This window comes from Falco peregrinus, chromosome 9, assembly GCF_023634155.1.
Source record: "Falco peregrinus isolate bFalPer1 chromosome 9, bFalPer1.pri, whole genome shotgun sequence".
NCBI classification, from domain to species: domain Eukaryota; kingdom Metazoa; phylum Chordata; class Aves; order Falconiformes; family Falconidae; genus Falco; species Falco peregrinus.
In genome coordinates this window covers 33,366,344-33,382,106 of record NC_073729.1, presented here as the reverse complement: position 1 = coordinate 33,382,106, position 15,763 = coordinate 33,366,344, and the positions used below count along the sequence as shown (strand labels likewise).

Sequence of the window (15,763 nt, the reverse complement as noted above, 5' to 3'; positions counted from 1 at the left end):
TAGCTGTGATTGCAGGGCCACCCACATTTCCCGCAGGGTTTTCCACTTGGCTGGCCCATGCGTTTGATGGGTGTGATAAGACCCGCTCCCTCCATGGCCTGTCAGGTGTGAATCTGGCCAGGGACAGTTTCCCCCCTGCTCTGCTATTACCCTGGGCTGGCCTCTTTATGGGCTGTTTAAATTCCTGATTTATGGTATTGCATGGGAATGGCCCCCAAAGCCTTTGGCTGATGCCAGCTCTGGCACCCTTTCCCGGTGGTCACTCCCGGCTGGCCCCGGCACAGGCTGCCCTCATCGTCCTCAGCACAGAGACCTTTTTTCCTGCAGGAGTGACAGCTGAGTTTGCAGCAGTGCTGTGGGTTTTGCGCTATTTTTGATTGGTTTGGCTCGCGGTGCCAGCAGCATCCATGGATGCTGTCCTCAGTGCTCAGGGGGGCTTTGCCAGATCCCACCTAACACACAGAGCATGCATGCTTCACCCAGGGAGCCGGGCTGGGGGGACCTCGGCTGCTCTGAGCTCCTCTGGCACATGCTGATGGTTGCAGTCTGTGGGATTTATACCGGACCCAACCTGAAACAACTTGAGCTCTCCAAATCCTTTTGCCAACTGCAACGTGGACCCTCATGCCTGAGACTCCTGGCTGCAAGCCCCTGCCTCTGTGCTATTGTGGGAGCTGCATGCTCGCTTGGCTTTTGTTTGGTTGTAGTTCTAGCTTTCTAGAAAGAAATTCCGTTTTGCACTGGAACCCTGGCTAGCAGAGCTGTAGCAGCAGTCCTGTGGCTGGAAGCAGTGTGAGCTCCCAGGATTGTCCCATCTCAAGCTCCCCTACTTCAGCAGCTCTGCAGGCTGCATGGAGCCATCCAATGGAGCAGATCTGTAAAGAACTGCAGAGAAGGGCACCTCCAGTAGGGAAGATAAAGGTAATTCCAGGCCAGTGGGAACAGACTGTTCTGTGCAGGACAGGAGGCAACAGGGGTTTTGTGGTCTTTCTGTTCAAGCGGAAGCTTTTAAAGGACCCCTGGCTGTGTTTCGCATTGATTCTGGGGAATATTTCTTCTAATGATTTCCTTGTGCTTTGTTTAGCTGCTTGTAGGCAGGTGTCTGTTCCTATCACAAAAGCCACATCCGAGATGCAAAGGACATACCCCTGGGAACAGCACTGTTGGAGGCCGAGCAGCACCACAGAGTCCTCTCACTGCTCTGTGTGAACTGCAGCAAGGCGGTACCTTGTATTTTATGAAAATATCTGAAGAGCAGAGTGGTGCCAGTGTTCCTGTATTCCCAGCCCAGGGCTCTGCGAGGGCTGAGGCTGCCACCCACCAGCAGAGCTCAACTGGCCGCAGCTCAGCACATGGGGTGTGCAGAGCCCGGAGGCTCTCCGAAACTTTGGGGACCCTGTGGGTGCAGGGGAGCTGTCAGGCAGATGTGTGGAATTTATACTGAGGAGGCAGAGGAGGATCTTGTGCTGCAGCAGAGGAATGAGCTGGTGGGTGGGTTTCAAAACACTGCAAATAGAAGCTGGGAGCAAAAGATGCTTTTTCCTGAGAAAGTAAATAAATCCTTGCCATGGCTGAGGGGACAGACTTACACCATGTCCAACAATTAACTTGCAAACTGGCTCAGATGTGGTGAAGTGTGGCAGGAGGGAGTTGTGAAATGTGGCAGTTGTAGAAGGTGAGATGGTAGAGCTGATGAACCCATCTGTCTGCTGCAGATCACACCCCTTCCCCTTGCCATGTCTGCCTCTCCTCCCAGCTGACTCGGGTAGCGTGCCAGAGACTTAGCAGCCTGCAGAATCTTACAGGGTCAACTCTGCCTGTGGGGCTGAGAAAGTAAAACCAACCAGGAGCAGCAAAAATGTACAAAACAGCTCAAGTTTACTTCCAGCATCGTTCCCAGCACAGAAGTTACCCCCTTCTCAAACAGAAGTCTTATACCTTTCCTAATCCTGTAGCAGTGCAGTTCAGTAGTCAGTGGGTTTAGAGCATCTTCCCATGTTAGCAATCTCTCAGCTTGTTGGATCCCGAAGAGAGACTCAGGCAGCAAAATGGAGCAGGCTGCTTCCAGCAAAGACGAGAGGCAGCAGCACTCTGCTCCCTGGGTCTCCGTGGCCAGCGCCAGCTGCCCTGGTTTCTCTCAGAGGGGGGGCACACCCCTGAATTTGCGGATGACGTTGGCCAGCCGCTTGGCCAGCCCACCCCGGCTTGGCTCTTCCACGTGAAATGTTCTAGTCAGCAGGTTGTAGAAGGAGCCGTAGCACACTGCCACCACAGTGCAGGTCAGGCAGATGACGTTATAGGGCATGCTGAAGTCTGGCGTTGGCAAGTTCACCAGCAGTGGCTCAGTGTACAGGCGCACAAAATAGCTGGAGCCATCAGAGGAAGGAAACCTGGAGAGTGGAATCAGGAAAGGGAGTGTCAGCCCGCACAGGACCGCTGCTTCATGCTCACCAGATGGGATGACAGCGGCAGCATGCAGGCACTGCTGTATGGCCCCGCTCCCCAGCACAGGCACACTCACAGTGAGGTGAAGAGAGGGCTCTGCTCCACATCCACGTCCTTCATCGCAATGACGCTGGGCACCAGAGCACTAAGCACAGATGAGCTAAGGAGACAAAGGATGTGCTAGTGTCAGTTCTGCCAGCAAAGAGATGACAAGAGTTTTTCGCATCCCCAGAAACCTGGGCAGTCCTACCCGAGGCCCAGAAGGGAATGAGGAGCCAAGTTATGTCATTACCTGACGTAAAAGCCATGATTGGGGTCAGGTGTGTACTCTGTCCACTTCAATAAGGCCCTCTCAAACTGGATTGTGATCTTGGTTACAGAGTTGGCTGGCAGCTGGATCAGCATTTCCAAGAGGTGAGGCCGTCTCCGGTCCTGGGCTGGCTGGTAGTGGATGTAACCTAACCGCAAAGAGACACGTCAGTGGCAGCGGGGGGCACCTTGGACAAGTTCACGTTGCCTGGACATCTCCCATGGGGTGGGTGCTCCTGCTTCCACTGTCCTAGGAGAGGTCTTCTGGGCAAGTGAAGATGCACAGCTAGCAAAAAGCATGTGTTAAGGCTAAATCTGGCATCTTTAGAGCTGATGACCCATGAAAGTCAGGTGTTCACAAGGAAAGGTAGAAATGCAAAGTAAGACCCAGTCATCTGTTTTAAATTGAGCCTCCTTTACTATGAAAATCAATTCAGTTTTGTTTAGACCCTTGTTGGATTATGAAACACCATCCATGTGCCTCTTACAAAACTTAGTATAAGATTTAATAGAGTCTCATCTGCTGTGAGCATTGAACTGAAGGCTAGAAAAACATCCTGAGATGTTTTTGTTTCCCAGTCCAGTTTCCCAGTGATCACTGGGGCCCAAGGGAGGGACTAAACCATCTCTGGAATGAGCCGCTTGTGCCAAGGGAATCGGGTGGCATGTGCTCTCCAGAGGGTTTACTTACTTGGCTTGTTTTCCTTTCCCTTTGTGATGATAGTCAGAGTGTGCACATAGAGCCGCAGATACCACGGCACGGTCTCCAGCAGGATCACGGGGAAGGCCCGGTACGGGTGGGTGTTGTAGATGAGAGTGCTGATCTCTCCGGTCTGCAGCCCGTATCCACTCACGTAGCGCTGAGCATGGAGTATGGGTGTCGGCAGTTCGGCTGCGAAAAGATAAAAGGACACAGGAACGGGGGGGGCACGGTATGGGATTTTTAGGCCTGGAGCCCTGACCGGAGGTGTAGATGGAGTGAAGTTCTGGTCACTCACAGCTGTCTTGGGGCCGCTTCCACTTCAGCTGCACATTAAGGCTGCGAGACGTATTGAAGAGTGAGGGGCTCAGCAGGTCATAGACAGCATAGGTTCTCTTGTCTCCCTGGACAATAGCTTCATGTACAGATGTTGGAGGGGGGGTCACTTCCAGTAGCTCCTTCTCCTGAGAAAGCAAATGGACCATGAGAAGAAAAGTGCCCCTCGAAGTAGCTGGCAGCACTGGGCAAAGGCCCTCTGGCTAGCCCTGGGCTCTCCCACCCCACTGTTGGTGCTCTTACGAACACACACGCGCACATCCCCACAGCCCTGCTCAGAGGAGGGAAACCACCTCCCTTTGTTAGCCCCAGTGGGCTCCGGTGGGGCCCGGCCGTGCAGGGGGTGGAGGCGAGGACATTTCAGAACCACACAAAGTGGCTGAACTGGGGGAGCAGGGGGCCGTTCTCCGGCCCACGAGCATTACCTTGTTCTTAGGGGAGATGTCAACGTAGACTTTGCTCTGTGATGCCAGGGGACATGCGTCAGTAAGTGTGCGAGAGAACATCTTAAAGAGGGACCAGTCTGTGGGAAGCAAAGTCAGTGGCAGGCAAAGTGCAATGCTGCAGGCTGGGGGCACTCGAGGACCACAGCGGACTGCTGCCAAGCTTACCTTTCTTTCCTTGGCCACTGGAAAAGGTGTCGAACACCACAGTAAGGGTCTGTCTGAGCTCCCAGGACACAGCCAGGCAGGAGGCATCCTGGACAAGAGAGACAGGCAGCCCTGATCACACCTAGAGGGGGAGGACACAGCCGGAACTCCACCAGGACTCCCAGGAATCCCATCCCTACGCAGGTGAAACCAGAGAAGCAGGACAACAGCTGTGATAGACACAGCAAACCCACCGCAGGGGAGCTGGGCAAACCGGTGTGTCACCTTGCAGTGTCACAAGAAGGCCTTGGATTTTCTCTTGGGGGTGTTAAAGTAGGGAGCCCTGAGCCTCGCCCTTACCCTGCAGATGGGGCGGATGTGCACTGCCTGCGAGTGGTAGCTGCTGTGGAACAAGCGCTCGGCCTTCAGCAGCACGGCAAGCCCAGCCTGCAGGGAGAAAAGGAGAAACTCAGCCCCTGATCTGTTCTCTGCTCCCACTGAGAGAAAGGCCCTGCTGAGACCTCCCAGTGCACATTCCTGGATTGCTGCTGGGAACCCAGCGCCGTCAGGAGTGGCCCAGTGAGGCAGCAGGACTTGCATTACCTTTGAGCCACATGGGAGCAGCTTCTTCCAAGGTGTGAGGTTCTCTGTGCAGACAACCTCCCGGGGCAGGACGGCGTATCGCAGGAGATGGTGATCTGTCCCTGGGCAGGAAAGTGGAGGGTCAACAGGCTGGTACTGCCACAGGCATGAGAGCAGAAGCGGAGTTGTTCCACCCCATAGCCCACCACCCCCTCAAAATGCCTGAAGTGCCAGAGTTCAGAGTGGTTTGGAAAGAATAGGTAACAGTATATTCTAGTATATTTTTTTTCATGAGTGCCTTAAATCCTCTAGTCCTGTTTCGTAAAATACTTTTCAGAGAGACAGACAAGGGCCTGGGAGCATTTGCCACATACTGCTTGTGGGTTTCCTGTGTTCAAATCCGAGCCTCATTCGTAGGGACAGGAAACACTTCCAGGAGGAGGTTAACAAACCCTGTTGTACACACCCGGACCCCGAGTCATTGCAGGACCTGCACCCAGACTGCCTGCAGTGGCATGGGGCAAAACAAAAGCTAGAGGCAAGAATGAGAGAGCAGAGCTGGATAGCCATGTGCAGGCTGAGCTTACCGTTGGCTAAGCCCAGGGGTTTGAAGGATGCTGTTGGAGTGACTGTGTTGGTTGAGTCAATGAAGTTGAGAGAAGCACAGAATATTCCTGAGAGAATGTTACTCAGTTCTTTCCAGGCTTTGTCAACACTGTGTGAGAACAAATAGCAGAGATTGCTCAGCAGCTCAAATCCTTGGAACAAGCGTTAAGTCAGTAACATTCAATAAATACACCTGGCTGTACAAAAATAAATAAAATGCTGGCTTTTAGAAGCTGTAAGGAGCGTGCACGTAGAGGCCGCTGCTCATGCACTCTCCAGCTCTCTTGGTATTTTATTCCAATGCATGAGCCCTGGGGAATGTTCACCATGGGGGCAGCCCCTGGGCTGGCAGGGCTTCACACATCCAGGGACCCAGTGGTGGGTGCAGCTGGTATGTGAGGAAAGAGCCTGGGAGGAGCAGGGAGCACGCGGTAGGTGACATGCAGTGTATGGGGAAGGGGCTGTGAGACCTAAAGCAACACTTTGGTACAGCTCTGAAAGCTGACCTGACCAGCAGACCTGGAATGGGCCACTTGTAGTGAGGAGAGAGCTCCGTGAGTCCACAGAGAGCTGCTGTGGCTCGAAGAGGGGCTGTGTACTAAGGGAGACAGGTATTGGATGGAAGTCAAAGGAAGTGAGTCATGGATGACAGCTCAGGATATAACCCTGTTGTATCAGTGCAGCAAGGGGTTTGTCATCACAGAGCCCACAGAGGAATTACTTGTTCCTTTAGTCAACAAGGGTTTGCCCTCAGCACCACATTCTGCCCCATGCCCTGAGAGGGGCTACATTCTGCTTTTCCTTGGACCTGCTCCGGGGGTTGCAGGGACTTTATTCCAGCACATATTTTCCCACCCGCGAGGCCTCCACACATACTGTGACTGCCTCATGTGAGAAGGGCAACAGTTCCTGGAAGTGGTGGCCACAGAGGAGACCCAGAGGGGCAGACCCGCAGCCGGGGTACCTACTCGGTGATGGTGGGCTGGAACCAGACCCAGAGCTCAGCACCAGCAGGTGCCTGGAGGGGTGGCTGCCCCCAGGCCCGGGTGCGCCAGAAGCCCTGGGTGAGGGCGAGGTGGAGCTCCCGCACACCCAGCGCCGCCACCAGCTGCCCCAGCGCCTTCGGGAAGAGCCTGTAGTGAGAGACTGCGGGCAGCGTTAGCCCCTGCCCATCTCATCCCCCGGCCCCCTCCCCTGATGGCACACCAGGGCCCGACTAGACACAACATCGTACCCTGGCGGCTCACACCATCACTCACAGCCTGCCTGCATCACCGCACCGAGCCCCCTCGTGCCAATGTCACCGCAACCCTCAGCCCCCACGGCCTCGCTCTGCCCCGTTCCTGCTGACCTCAGCATCCCCGCTCTGACATCACTCCACACGCTGGCGTCATCATCCCAGTGCAGCCCCGCCCCCTGCGAAATAGCCCCGCCCCCTGCGCCGCGCCCCAGCCAATAGCGGCCCGGCCCCGCCCCGCCCTACCTGCGCCGCGCTGCAGGTCGGCGTCCCACCGCGTACGGAACTGGAAGGTGGCGGCCACGTCGCCGGCGGGCAGCGGGCTCAGCAGCAGCTCCTCCCGCAGCGCGTCCCGCCGCGCCCGCCCCGCGCCCGCCCGCCCTGGCCCCGCCGCCAGAAGCAGCAGCAGCACCGCCGCCAACATCCCGCCGCCCCACCGCTCACTTCCGCTTCCGGCCGCGCGGCCAATGGCGACCGCTTCCGGCGTCGTCATGGAGACGCGGCGCCGCAGCCCCGGCCCGGCCTCGCCTCCTTCCTCACGGTGAGGGCCCGGCGGGGCTCCCGCCCGCAGGGGCCGGGGAGCGAGCCTGGGGCCTGCCCGGCCCGGGGCGGGGGTGGGCGGGCCTGCCTAGCGGCCAGGGCGGCTGGCTGTGGGGTGCGCCCCGAGGGCTCCCTCCCCTGGTTTTTCGGATCGGTACTGCAGGGGAAGCGCTTGTGCGGCCTGAGCGGCGCCGGTTCGCTGCAAGGCGCTGCCGTGCGTCAGGGCTCCGAGAGGGTGTACTTGTCCCCGGGGTGACTTCCTCGTCTCAGCTCTTCCCGCTCTCTCCCTCTTTCCTTGACGTCCCCTTTCCGGAGGGCACCGTCTATCTCCGGGCGCAGAGCCGTCGGGAAGCACCCTGCTTCCACTGGCTGCCAGCCCCGGCCACCCTGGGCCCGGCCCGGGAGGGAGCGAGCTGCAGCGAGGCAGTGCTGGGGACAGCGGTCCGATGGAGCTCACCATGCCTCCCGCTCTGGCCGGCCATTCCCAGGTAACTGGTGCACTCCAGCCAGTCTGATGAAGCGTCGGCTGGCACAGGACAGAGTGCAGGAAGGCCTGAACACCCCCTGGGAAGCAGCCAGGATGAGGAGCGTTCCCTGTCTCCTGTCACTTATCTCCTAGGCTCCTTTCCTCATGGGGGTGACCACGGTTGTGCTGACGCAGCCTGAGCAGGGACAGCACTTTCCTGGCCTGCAGCCACTGATAGTGGCAGCGGGCCTTGGGCTAGCTTTGTGCCTGGCTCCTCTTCACCTATCCTGCAGGGAACAAGTGTAGCAGGCTGCAAAATGGTTTCGTTTTGATGGCTCTTTCTTTGCTCCTCTAAAGCAGCCTCCAGCCGGGGCTGCTGCCCTCATGCTGTGCTGGGGGAGCAGTTGCTACTGGTGCTCCATGCGCTGATGTTCTCCACTCAGCTATTTTGCGTGGGAAATCCCCCAGTGTACTCATGGCAGGTAGTTACAGGTCACCAGCAGCTCTGCTTACGTCAGCTGTGTCAGTACTGCAGCCGCTGGCTCTCTCGCTCCTGGGGGCAGCACCAAGTTGCTCGGCAGGGTGACCTGTTCCACTAACAGCAGCTCTTCTCTGCCGAGGTCTGTGCTGCCTGTTCCTACCCCCGGTGCAGGAACCGCCCCTGCGCTGGAGCTGGGCTGTGCAACAGCCAGCTTCATCTGCTTCTACATGGTGCCCATAGCACACTGTCTTTACACTGCTCTCCCTCCTGCAATCCTCACAATAACCCTCACCCCCAGTGCTGTTTTCTCCCAATTAACACACACACCCACTTCTTGTTTAGATTAGAGTGTTATTTTTCTGTATGCCATCGTTAAACGCTTGTCTGGACAGGACCTCTGTCAGCAGCATGGGGAGCCGGGGTCCCAAGGGATGGCTTTCTGGGAATGGCGGAGCTGTGGGCCACTGAGCATTTTGGGGGAGTGAAGCAGGGAGTGTTAGCAGCAAAGCTGGAAGAGTTAATTTTGGGAGCCTACAATACCCCTTTCCTTCTCCTTTGGCTGCCAGGAGAACCTGCAAAGGGAGAGGAGGGGAAAATCATCTCTCCCCTCCTGCAGGGCAGCAGTCCAGGATGGGGTATACTGAGTGCCAGCAGCTTTCCTTCCTCTGGGCTGGCAGGTCCATACAAAGGAGGCTGGGAGCAGGGCAAAGCTGGCTGCTAGCTTTTTGCAAGCTGCTTTTTGGGACTGTCCTCCTGCAGGTCCTCCTCATCTGACTGCACCACAGGGGTCTCAGCCCCCTCCTCGCTGGTGTCCAGGCTGTTCAGATCCGTGGAGACAGAGGATGTGGAAGAAATGCGTGACTTGCTCTCTGCTCCACTGGGCACTTGCAGGGTGATTTCCTCTGGGCACTGGCTGGCATCTGCCCCTGGAGGAGAGAGCGGTAAGAGAAAGAAAAAGGCTTCTGGAGGTTTATTGTTCCCTAAGCTCCATGGATAGTCCCTCCAACACACACACCTTATTCCTTGGCAAGCTATGCTTTCCTGGCTGCCCCTCACATGGCTGCCATGGCTGCTCCTAACCTCACGCCCCTGGCTTGGCTCTGGGCAGGGCTGCACATTCCTTCCCCGTTTTTGGCAGTGGAGCCTTCTGCGTCTTGCATGAAGCATGGGTTGGAACTATGCTGTGTGAAGTTGTTGGCTGCAGCAGGCAGGAGACATTTGGCTTGGCCTCAGTGAATCAGTACAGTGTGTGTGTGGGGAAGAAGGTGCTGGCACCCCGGGTTTCCCTGTGGGACCCAAGCCTAGCTCCCTGGGGTCTGGCTGGGAGATAGAGGGGTCCTACAGCCTTCCCACTCGGTGCAGTGAGCTCTGCAGTGCGGTGGGGACCTGGGAAATCATGACAAGACGCTGGCTGCTGCAGGACAAGAGAATTTGCTTCACAGATTCTGTAAAGTGCCTGGGCTGTCTTCTGCAGCATAAGGTATTTACAGGGATCTATACCTCTGGGCTGCAGAGGTGGGTACTGATGTGGACCAGCCCAGGGCAAGGTCCCTCCAGCCTCACAGACCCCAGCACCAAGTGTCTGTCTTTGTATGAGCATGTGTGGATCTGCACGCAGGGTGGCCAGGGCTGAGGAACAAGCCAACGTGGGCACTGGGGGAAGGAAGGGCTCCCAGCCTGGCCTGCAAAAGGCACACAACTGCACATTACCTGGCAGGGGCCCAGCAACGCTGCTCTCCTCTGTCCCACAGCCCAGAAACACGTCCACAGTGTCATGGTCTGACAGGTCCATCATGTCCATCTGCTCCAGCATGTCCACATTCACCTCCATGGAGGAAATGCTGCCTAAGGGGGCTGCAGAGACAAAGGCCAGTGAAAAGGTGAGTGCTGGCGCCAGGCAAAGGTCATCGTGAGCCCTGTGCAGGCAGGATGCCAGGAGGGAGGCTAGCCTTGCCATGGGGAACTGGATTCTGCTTGCTGTAAGAGGCACTTAGGAAAATCACATTTCTTTAAAACATCCCTCTGGAAGCCCCTGCTGTCTCGCTGCAGTCCTTGTCACTGCCCCATACTGCTGTCTAGAGGAGCCTGTCTGAAGCCAGTGACTATGCAGGGCGCCAGCCTGGGTGCCCATGTGCAGTGATTTAAGTGGTGTGAGTAATCCACAGCACGCCCACACGCAGTGTGTGTGGTCCTGCCTCAGTGCAAGACATGTCCCTGGCTGCCCTTAGACTGGGGATATCTCACCAATCTCTTAACGCCTGTGTCACTGTCCCCTGAAACACCCCCAGCCCAGTCAGTGCTGTTGCCCACAGCGCTTACGTCTTCGATGTTCTATCTGCAGGTGAGACATAGGGAAGAAGAAATCCACATCATGCTGGAACACCTCCTCAAAGAACTTCTGCCGGTCCCGTAGTTTCAGCTGCTGCTGCTGCATCTGCTCTGCATCCAGGCTCCGCTGCGCCTGCTCCATGTCAGCTGGGGAGAAAGGTGAGGGGGGTCAGACCAGGCAGGACTGCCCAAGCCCTTCTGCCTGTCCCAGCTCACGCAGTAAGGCTGTGCTGGAGGGTAGATGATTTCCTTCCCCTCTGCTTTACCAGTTGACTAATTCACTGTGAATAGATGTTATGCACTAGAATGGCAGCGTCACCAGCACTTGTGCTGCAGCTTCAGATCTTGCTTCCGAGATGCAGGATAGCCAGGAGTGGGGAGCTCATATGCTGTGTTCACAACTGCTGAAGTGAATTGTCGAGGAGGGAAAAGGGTGTTATTATGAGATCAGCCATGGTTTGCACGTGTTTAAGTTTCAGTTTCCTTGCTACAAAACAGAGGGTTGTGTGTGAACACTAACAACAGGAAAAACTCCCAGGGACAAGAACTGGCATTAGTGCTCCAGGCTTTCTGGGCTGAGGGGATGCATAAGGAATAAAAGGCATCAGCAACCCTGTCACCCCTGCACACGCGCACCCCTGCTGCCATTGTCGCTATAAATACAGCCGCACCCACGCTCGCAGGCTCCCCCATTCACATCCCTGGCTTGCACAGCCAGCTTGGCTTCTGCCTGCACAAACATTTTCATTCCTGTAATTCCTCCTGCAGTTCAACGTCAGTGCCTGTGTCCTCGGCTTGCACAGGAGGGAGTGATGGGAGCCCTCGGGCTGTTGCTGAAGGAGCTTGTCGCTGCATCTCTGGGCCTGGTACTACCCTTTCCAGTTGGGTACCCAAACAGCAAAGACCCAAATGGCACAGAGGGTCTGCGGTTGGTGGCCCCGGCTGTTCCCAGGCTGGTGTTTGACCTCAGCCATTCCAGATTTCCTCTCTGCTCCTCTTGGCCCATCCGGCACAAGGAAAATGTGATTACTGGAGCAGGCGGTGCAGTAACCAAGGAAACCAAACAAACATCCTCTGCTCTGCCTAAGCGTGGCCCAAACCCTCTGCTCCTCCAGGCTGGGGAGGCGGGAGCAGAGGGAGCAGCATCCCCACCCTGTCTGGCAGGAGTGGGGGTGAGGATAGCAGGGGCCAGGCTGCCAGCAATATGTAGCAGCATAGGACCCAAACAGGGAAGAGATAGTGGGCCTGGTGAGATGTCCTGGAGATCAATGTCACATCTTCCTGAGAGCCTTTCCAGGGCTCCTCTGCACCCTGTTTTTGGGGCATGCTACAGCTAAACCCCATCATCTGCAGGCACCTGCCCCAGGAGGCTGGGTTGTGCCTGCAGCACAGTGTGGGGATGCACCGTGACTCAGGGCCAGTCACCATGTGGTTTCTGGAAGAGGCTCTGGTCCTCTTCTGGATGCTCAGCATCTTCCTGATGCCCAGGGCAGTGATTCTAGCTGCCTGAAGGGGCTTTTGCCTCGGTATGTCCGACCTAAGCACTGGGTGCCTGCTCTGGTGCCGAGACTTGAGATTCGGTGCGCTGTGCAGCACCCAGGCTAACAGCTGTGGTGGCAGATGCACCGTGCTGGTGAAGCAGCTCAGTGCCGTGGGGGTAAGGCAAAACCCTCCTCTCTCCCCTGTGCTACGTGCAAAAGAGAATGGAGCCAAGGACAAGGAGGGGGTGACCAGGGCGCTGATTACAGAGCTGGCTCCTTTCAGCAGCTAGAGCCAGCCCTGTCCTGTCTGTCCCAGGCAGAGCTCTACTCCCTAGCACAGCTGTGCTGAATCCATGGCAAACTCTGGCAGCTCTGCAACCGAGGAGAGCCCATCGGGCTCCAGCTTCAGGATGCTGCGCTCAAGGCGGAGGCTGCTTTGGCTCCCAGCTTCAGGGCGACAGACCGGCTCTCCGTGCAACATCTTGCCAAAGGGACTCCAGCGTGGAGGTAAGGAGGAAAGTCTCTAAATCCTCCTGCATCACACTTACAAAATAAACCAAAATGCTAGTGGGTGCTGTCCCAAGTGCCGTGAGTGTGGTTAATCTGTGCCATTAATGTTTTCATCTCTCCCTGGCACGTGACCGAAACTTGGGATAAGAGTGCTTGGGGAGAGTCAGGACGGGTGCTGGTGGCAGCATTCCTGTGGGCACCGGGATTTCTCTTGTGGGAGAAATTAGCAGGACCTGTTTATGAACTTGTTTTTGAGCTCTCGCCGTGGAGTCGGGCACGAGCACTGAGATCCCATTATGTAAGGAACACCAGCAGCAGGAGATGGCAGCTGGGCTGTGCTTGGCCCTGCCTGACCCGTGACCGCGGTGAGAGTCGGGGACAGAGCCTTCCCTCCTCCCGGGGCTCTTCCGGGCCTGGCGGGGGTGAACAGCCCAGCTAGTGTAGCTGCCTCTCAGCATCCCTTGCCAGGGAAATAAAGGAGAGCGTCGTTCCCTGCCGCGGCCCTTCCCCATGTGACGGGCAGTCACACTCGGCTGTCAGTCGCGGGGATTGTCTCATCCGGCTGGCATGTTCCCACCGCGGGACACGTTCGCACACACAATGCGGCCCCTGTGCACCGTGGGGGATCTGTCGGTACCTGCTGGTGGCCTGGCTTTTATTACTATTATCATGGTTATTACTACAGCCCACTCAGCCAAGAGGCTGGAGGCTGATCAGCATTCAGAGCCAGGCTCTTCCCCGCTGGCTGAACCGCCCAGAGCGGCTGCGAAGGCACCAAGTGCCCCGCTGCCTTCAGATCCTTCCGGCTCTCGTGCTATTAACGAGCACAGCTTGGAGAGGAACTGGGGCCAAACGCTGGTGCAGAGGTTGGGCGGGCAGGGCAGGATCCCCCCTCGGAGGTGCAGGCAGGGATTTCCTTCTCATCTGCTCCTGGGCAACTGCTCACAGCATGGGTTGTGGGCAAGGACGCTGGTCCCACTGGTCCCTCTTCTCTGGGAGAGCACCAGCCCTCGCATGGTGTGGGCTCACGGCCACCACCGTGGTGGGGAAAGGCGTTGGGGGGGCTGGCTGTGAAACAAACTGCTGCAAGCTCCCCCGTCCACACCCTCACCAAAGCAGGCTGGGGGAGGGGCAATTCCTGGGGTGCAAGAAGCATGGGGTGAGGGCCAGGCAGGGCTTTGGGAATGCTCAGAGCACCAGCTCAGGGTGTTCTCCGACCCAGCATCTGGGCTGGGAGTGGAGCATGGTTCAATTATCTGGCTGCTTCAATCATGTTTCCACTGGGAGGGGATGCGTTTTTCATTCTTCTTTAGTCTGTGGGATCCCAGCACAACCACCCCTCTGTGCCAGTGAATAGGAGGGGTGTATTTGGGGGTGGGAGAAGGCTTGTTAGCAGAGGCAGAAGGCCAGGCGAGGATGGGGACGGCCTGTTCTCAAGGCCATGGCTCTGCAATACCTTGCAGAGATTTAGAGGGATTTAAAAAAGGTATTGAAAAATAATCTGGGCTGTGGAAAGGGACAGGGGGTGATGGGGAGGTGAGCAGAGTTTAAGTGAGGGGTCACTCCAAGCATGGGCCAGTTCCCTGGTGAATGAGAGCTGGGGCAGGCTGGCCCAGCCAGCTTTTGCCCTTCTCCCTGTGCTTTCCCAGAGCCCGAACCGCTGGCTCCGCTCCTCCAGAGAGGCCCAGGGCACCCCACAGCTGCCCAGCTTGCTGGACGACGCCTTGGCTGCCCAGTCCCTGCATGCAGTGCTGTGAGGAGATCAGCTGGGGGAAGATGCAGCTCCTTGGCTGCCACAGCATCTTCCAGGAGGCTCTGCAGGATCGCAAGCCTTTCCCTATCACCCTGCCCCAGCAAAACCGCTGTGGGGCAAGGGTAAATCCCAAGGGCTTTCAGCATCTTCAGCCCTGGGAGAAGCAGCCGGTGTGGAGAGCTGGGAATGCCCCAAAGAATCACGCAGGGCCTGGCTGTGCGGAGACGGGATGCCTGAACATGCTGGCTGCCTGAGTGTTAATTCCCTGCACGGTCTTGTCTCGATTGGCACATCTGACCTCGTGGTGCAGCACAGCAAAAAATAACCGTAGCCCCAGCGAGAGGAAATGTACCGGGCAAGTGTGAGGGAGGCAGTGGTTTTGGCAGAGCTGCTTGCTGGGGAAAGCAGGGGGGTGGGTGAACGAGAGAGGGAGGACATGGCACCTTGTAACCCCTGTCTGTGCCGCGGTTTCATCGCCTGCGCTCCTCTGAGCGTTCTCCAAATCCCCTGAGTCTCGGCACTAAAAATATCCCTGCTGCCCAGAGCTCCTTCCCCAGCGGAGGCTGTGTCATAAGACCCTGCTATTTACGGGGCCCTGCCTGGATTCATGCAGAAAGCGGCGTGAGGACCAAAAAGCCAGGAGGGCAGCACGGCGTGCGAGACCCGGCAGGGACCTGCGGCAGGCTGTCCCCCGGCCAGCCCCCCGTCACCCCGGCTGCCGCCCACCCTGCTGCGCTCGCTGGTGCGTTTGCTCTGCTCAGCCTCCTCTTTCCCAAAACCCCACAGGTGCGGGGGGCTCCGCTCCTCCCGGGGGCCTCGGGGCTCCGAGGGGGACCGATGCCACTCTGCCACAAGCCCGTGGGCCAACAGGTCCCCGACCTCTCCCGCTTCCCAGGCAGGAAACCCCCCTCCCCGCCCCGAGCATCCCCATCCCAGGCGCGGCGCCTCCCGGGCAGCCCCTGCCCAGCGCAGCCCGGGGAGCGGGGCCGGCGCAGCAGGTTGGCGCAGCGGGGGCTGGGGGGCGTCCGGGGCTGGGGGGATGCGGGGGCGGGGAGGGGGGGGCACCGCTGCTTTGCTAGGGGCGGCGGGCAGGTGTTGCGGGGAGCATGAGAGGGGCTGCGAGCAGCCCGAGCCCTGCCCGCCCGGTGCCCCGCTCCCCTCCCGCGGCGGGCACTTACCGGGCAGCCGCCGGCCGCGGCTCTGCGCCCCGGGCCCGGACATGCGGCGGGTGGCTGCTGCGATGGGCTGGAGCGGGCCGGGGCGGCTGGGCTCAGCTGGGGGCGGCCGCCCCCCCCGCCGCCGCCGGCCGCTCGCCCATGCTGCGCTGCGGGGCGGTGCTGTGCGCGGCGCGGGGCGGTGCCAGCGCGCCCATCCCCGCGGCATCGCGGCGGCGCCGCCG

At 58.2% G+C, this 15,763-nt stretch overlaps 2 protein-coding genes and 1 long non-coding RNA gene across 6 annotated transcripts; 1 reads left to right on the top strand and 2 right to left on the bottom strand.

The window, feature by feature from the left end:
* Positions 1-1,859: 1,859 nt before the first annotated feature.
* Positions 1,860-7,250, bottom strand: PIGT (phosphatidylinositol glycan anchor biosynthesis class T). Its single transcript, XM_055813903.1, has 12 exons — positions 7,052-7,250; positions 6,537-6,714; positions 5,550-5,677; positions 4,984-5,084; positions 4,741-4,827; positions 4,402-4,489; positions 4,216-4,313; positions 3,753-3,918; positions 3,446-3,646; positions 2,738-2,903; positions 2,522-2,605; positions 1,860-2,390 (listed from the first exon to the last, which is right to left on the bottom strand). The coding sequence occupies exons 1-12, from the start codon at positions 7,227-7,229 to the stop codon at positions 2,138-2,140; spliced, it is 1,728 nt and encodes a 575-aa protein (XP_055669878.1). The 5' UTR covers positions 7,230-7,250; the 3' UTR covers positions 1,860-2,137.
* On the top strand, positions 7,249-12,671 carry LOC114011724 (uncharacterized). Of its 3 annotated transcripts, none has more exons than XR_008748750.1 (5): positions 7,249-7,346; positions 9,052-9,233; positions 10,044-10,172; positions 10,634-10,779; positions 11,389-12,671. It is a non-coding gene; the product is annotated as an uncharacterized LOC114011724 (long non-coding RNA). The 3 variants fall into 3 exon arrangements; XR_003553784.2 differs by lacking the exon at positions 7,249-7,346 and adding an exon at positions 7,353-7,833 and having other exon boundaries at positions 12,418-12,671; XR_003553783.2 differs by lacking the exon at positions 7,249-7,346 and adding an exon at positions 7,353-7,833.
* On the bottom strand, positions 8,624-15,762 carry DBNDD2 (dysbindin domain containing 2). Of its 2 annotated transcripts, none has more exons than XM_055813905.1 (4): positions 15,543-15,762; positions 10,612-10,767; positions 10,003-10,146; positions 8,624-9,218 (listed from the first exon to the last, which is right to left on the bottom strand). In XM_055813905.1, the coding sequence occupies exons 1-4, from the start codon at positions 15,745-15,747 to the stop codon at positions 9,010-9,012; spliced, it is 714 nt and encodes a 237-aa protein (XP_055669880.1). In that variant the 5' UTR covers positions 15,748-15,762; the 3' UTR covers positions 8,624-9,009. The 2 variants fall into 2 exon arrangements, with proteins under 2 accessions (XP_055669880.1, XP_055669881.1); XM_055813906.1 differs by having other exon boundaries at positions 8,624-9,212.
* Position 15,763: the final 1 nt, after the last annotated feature.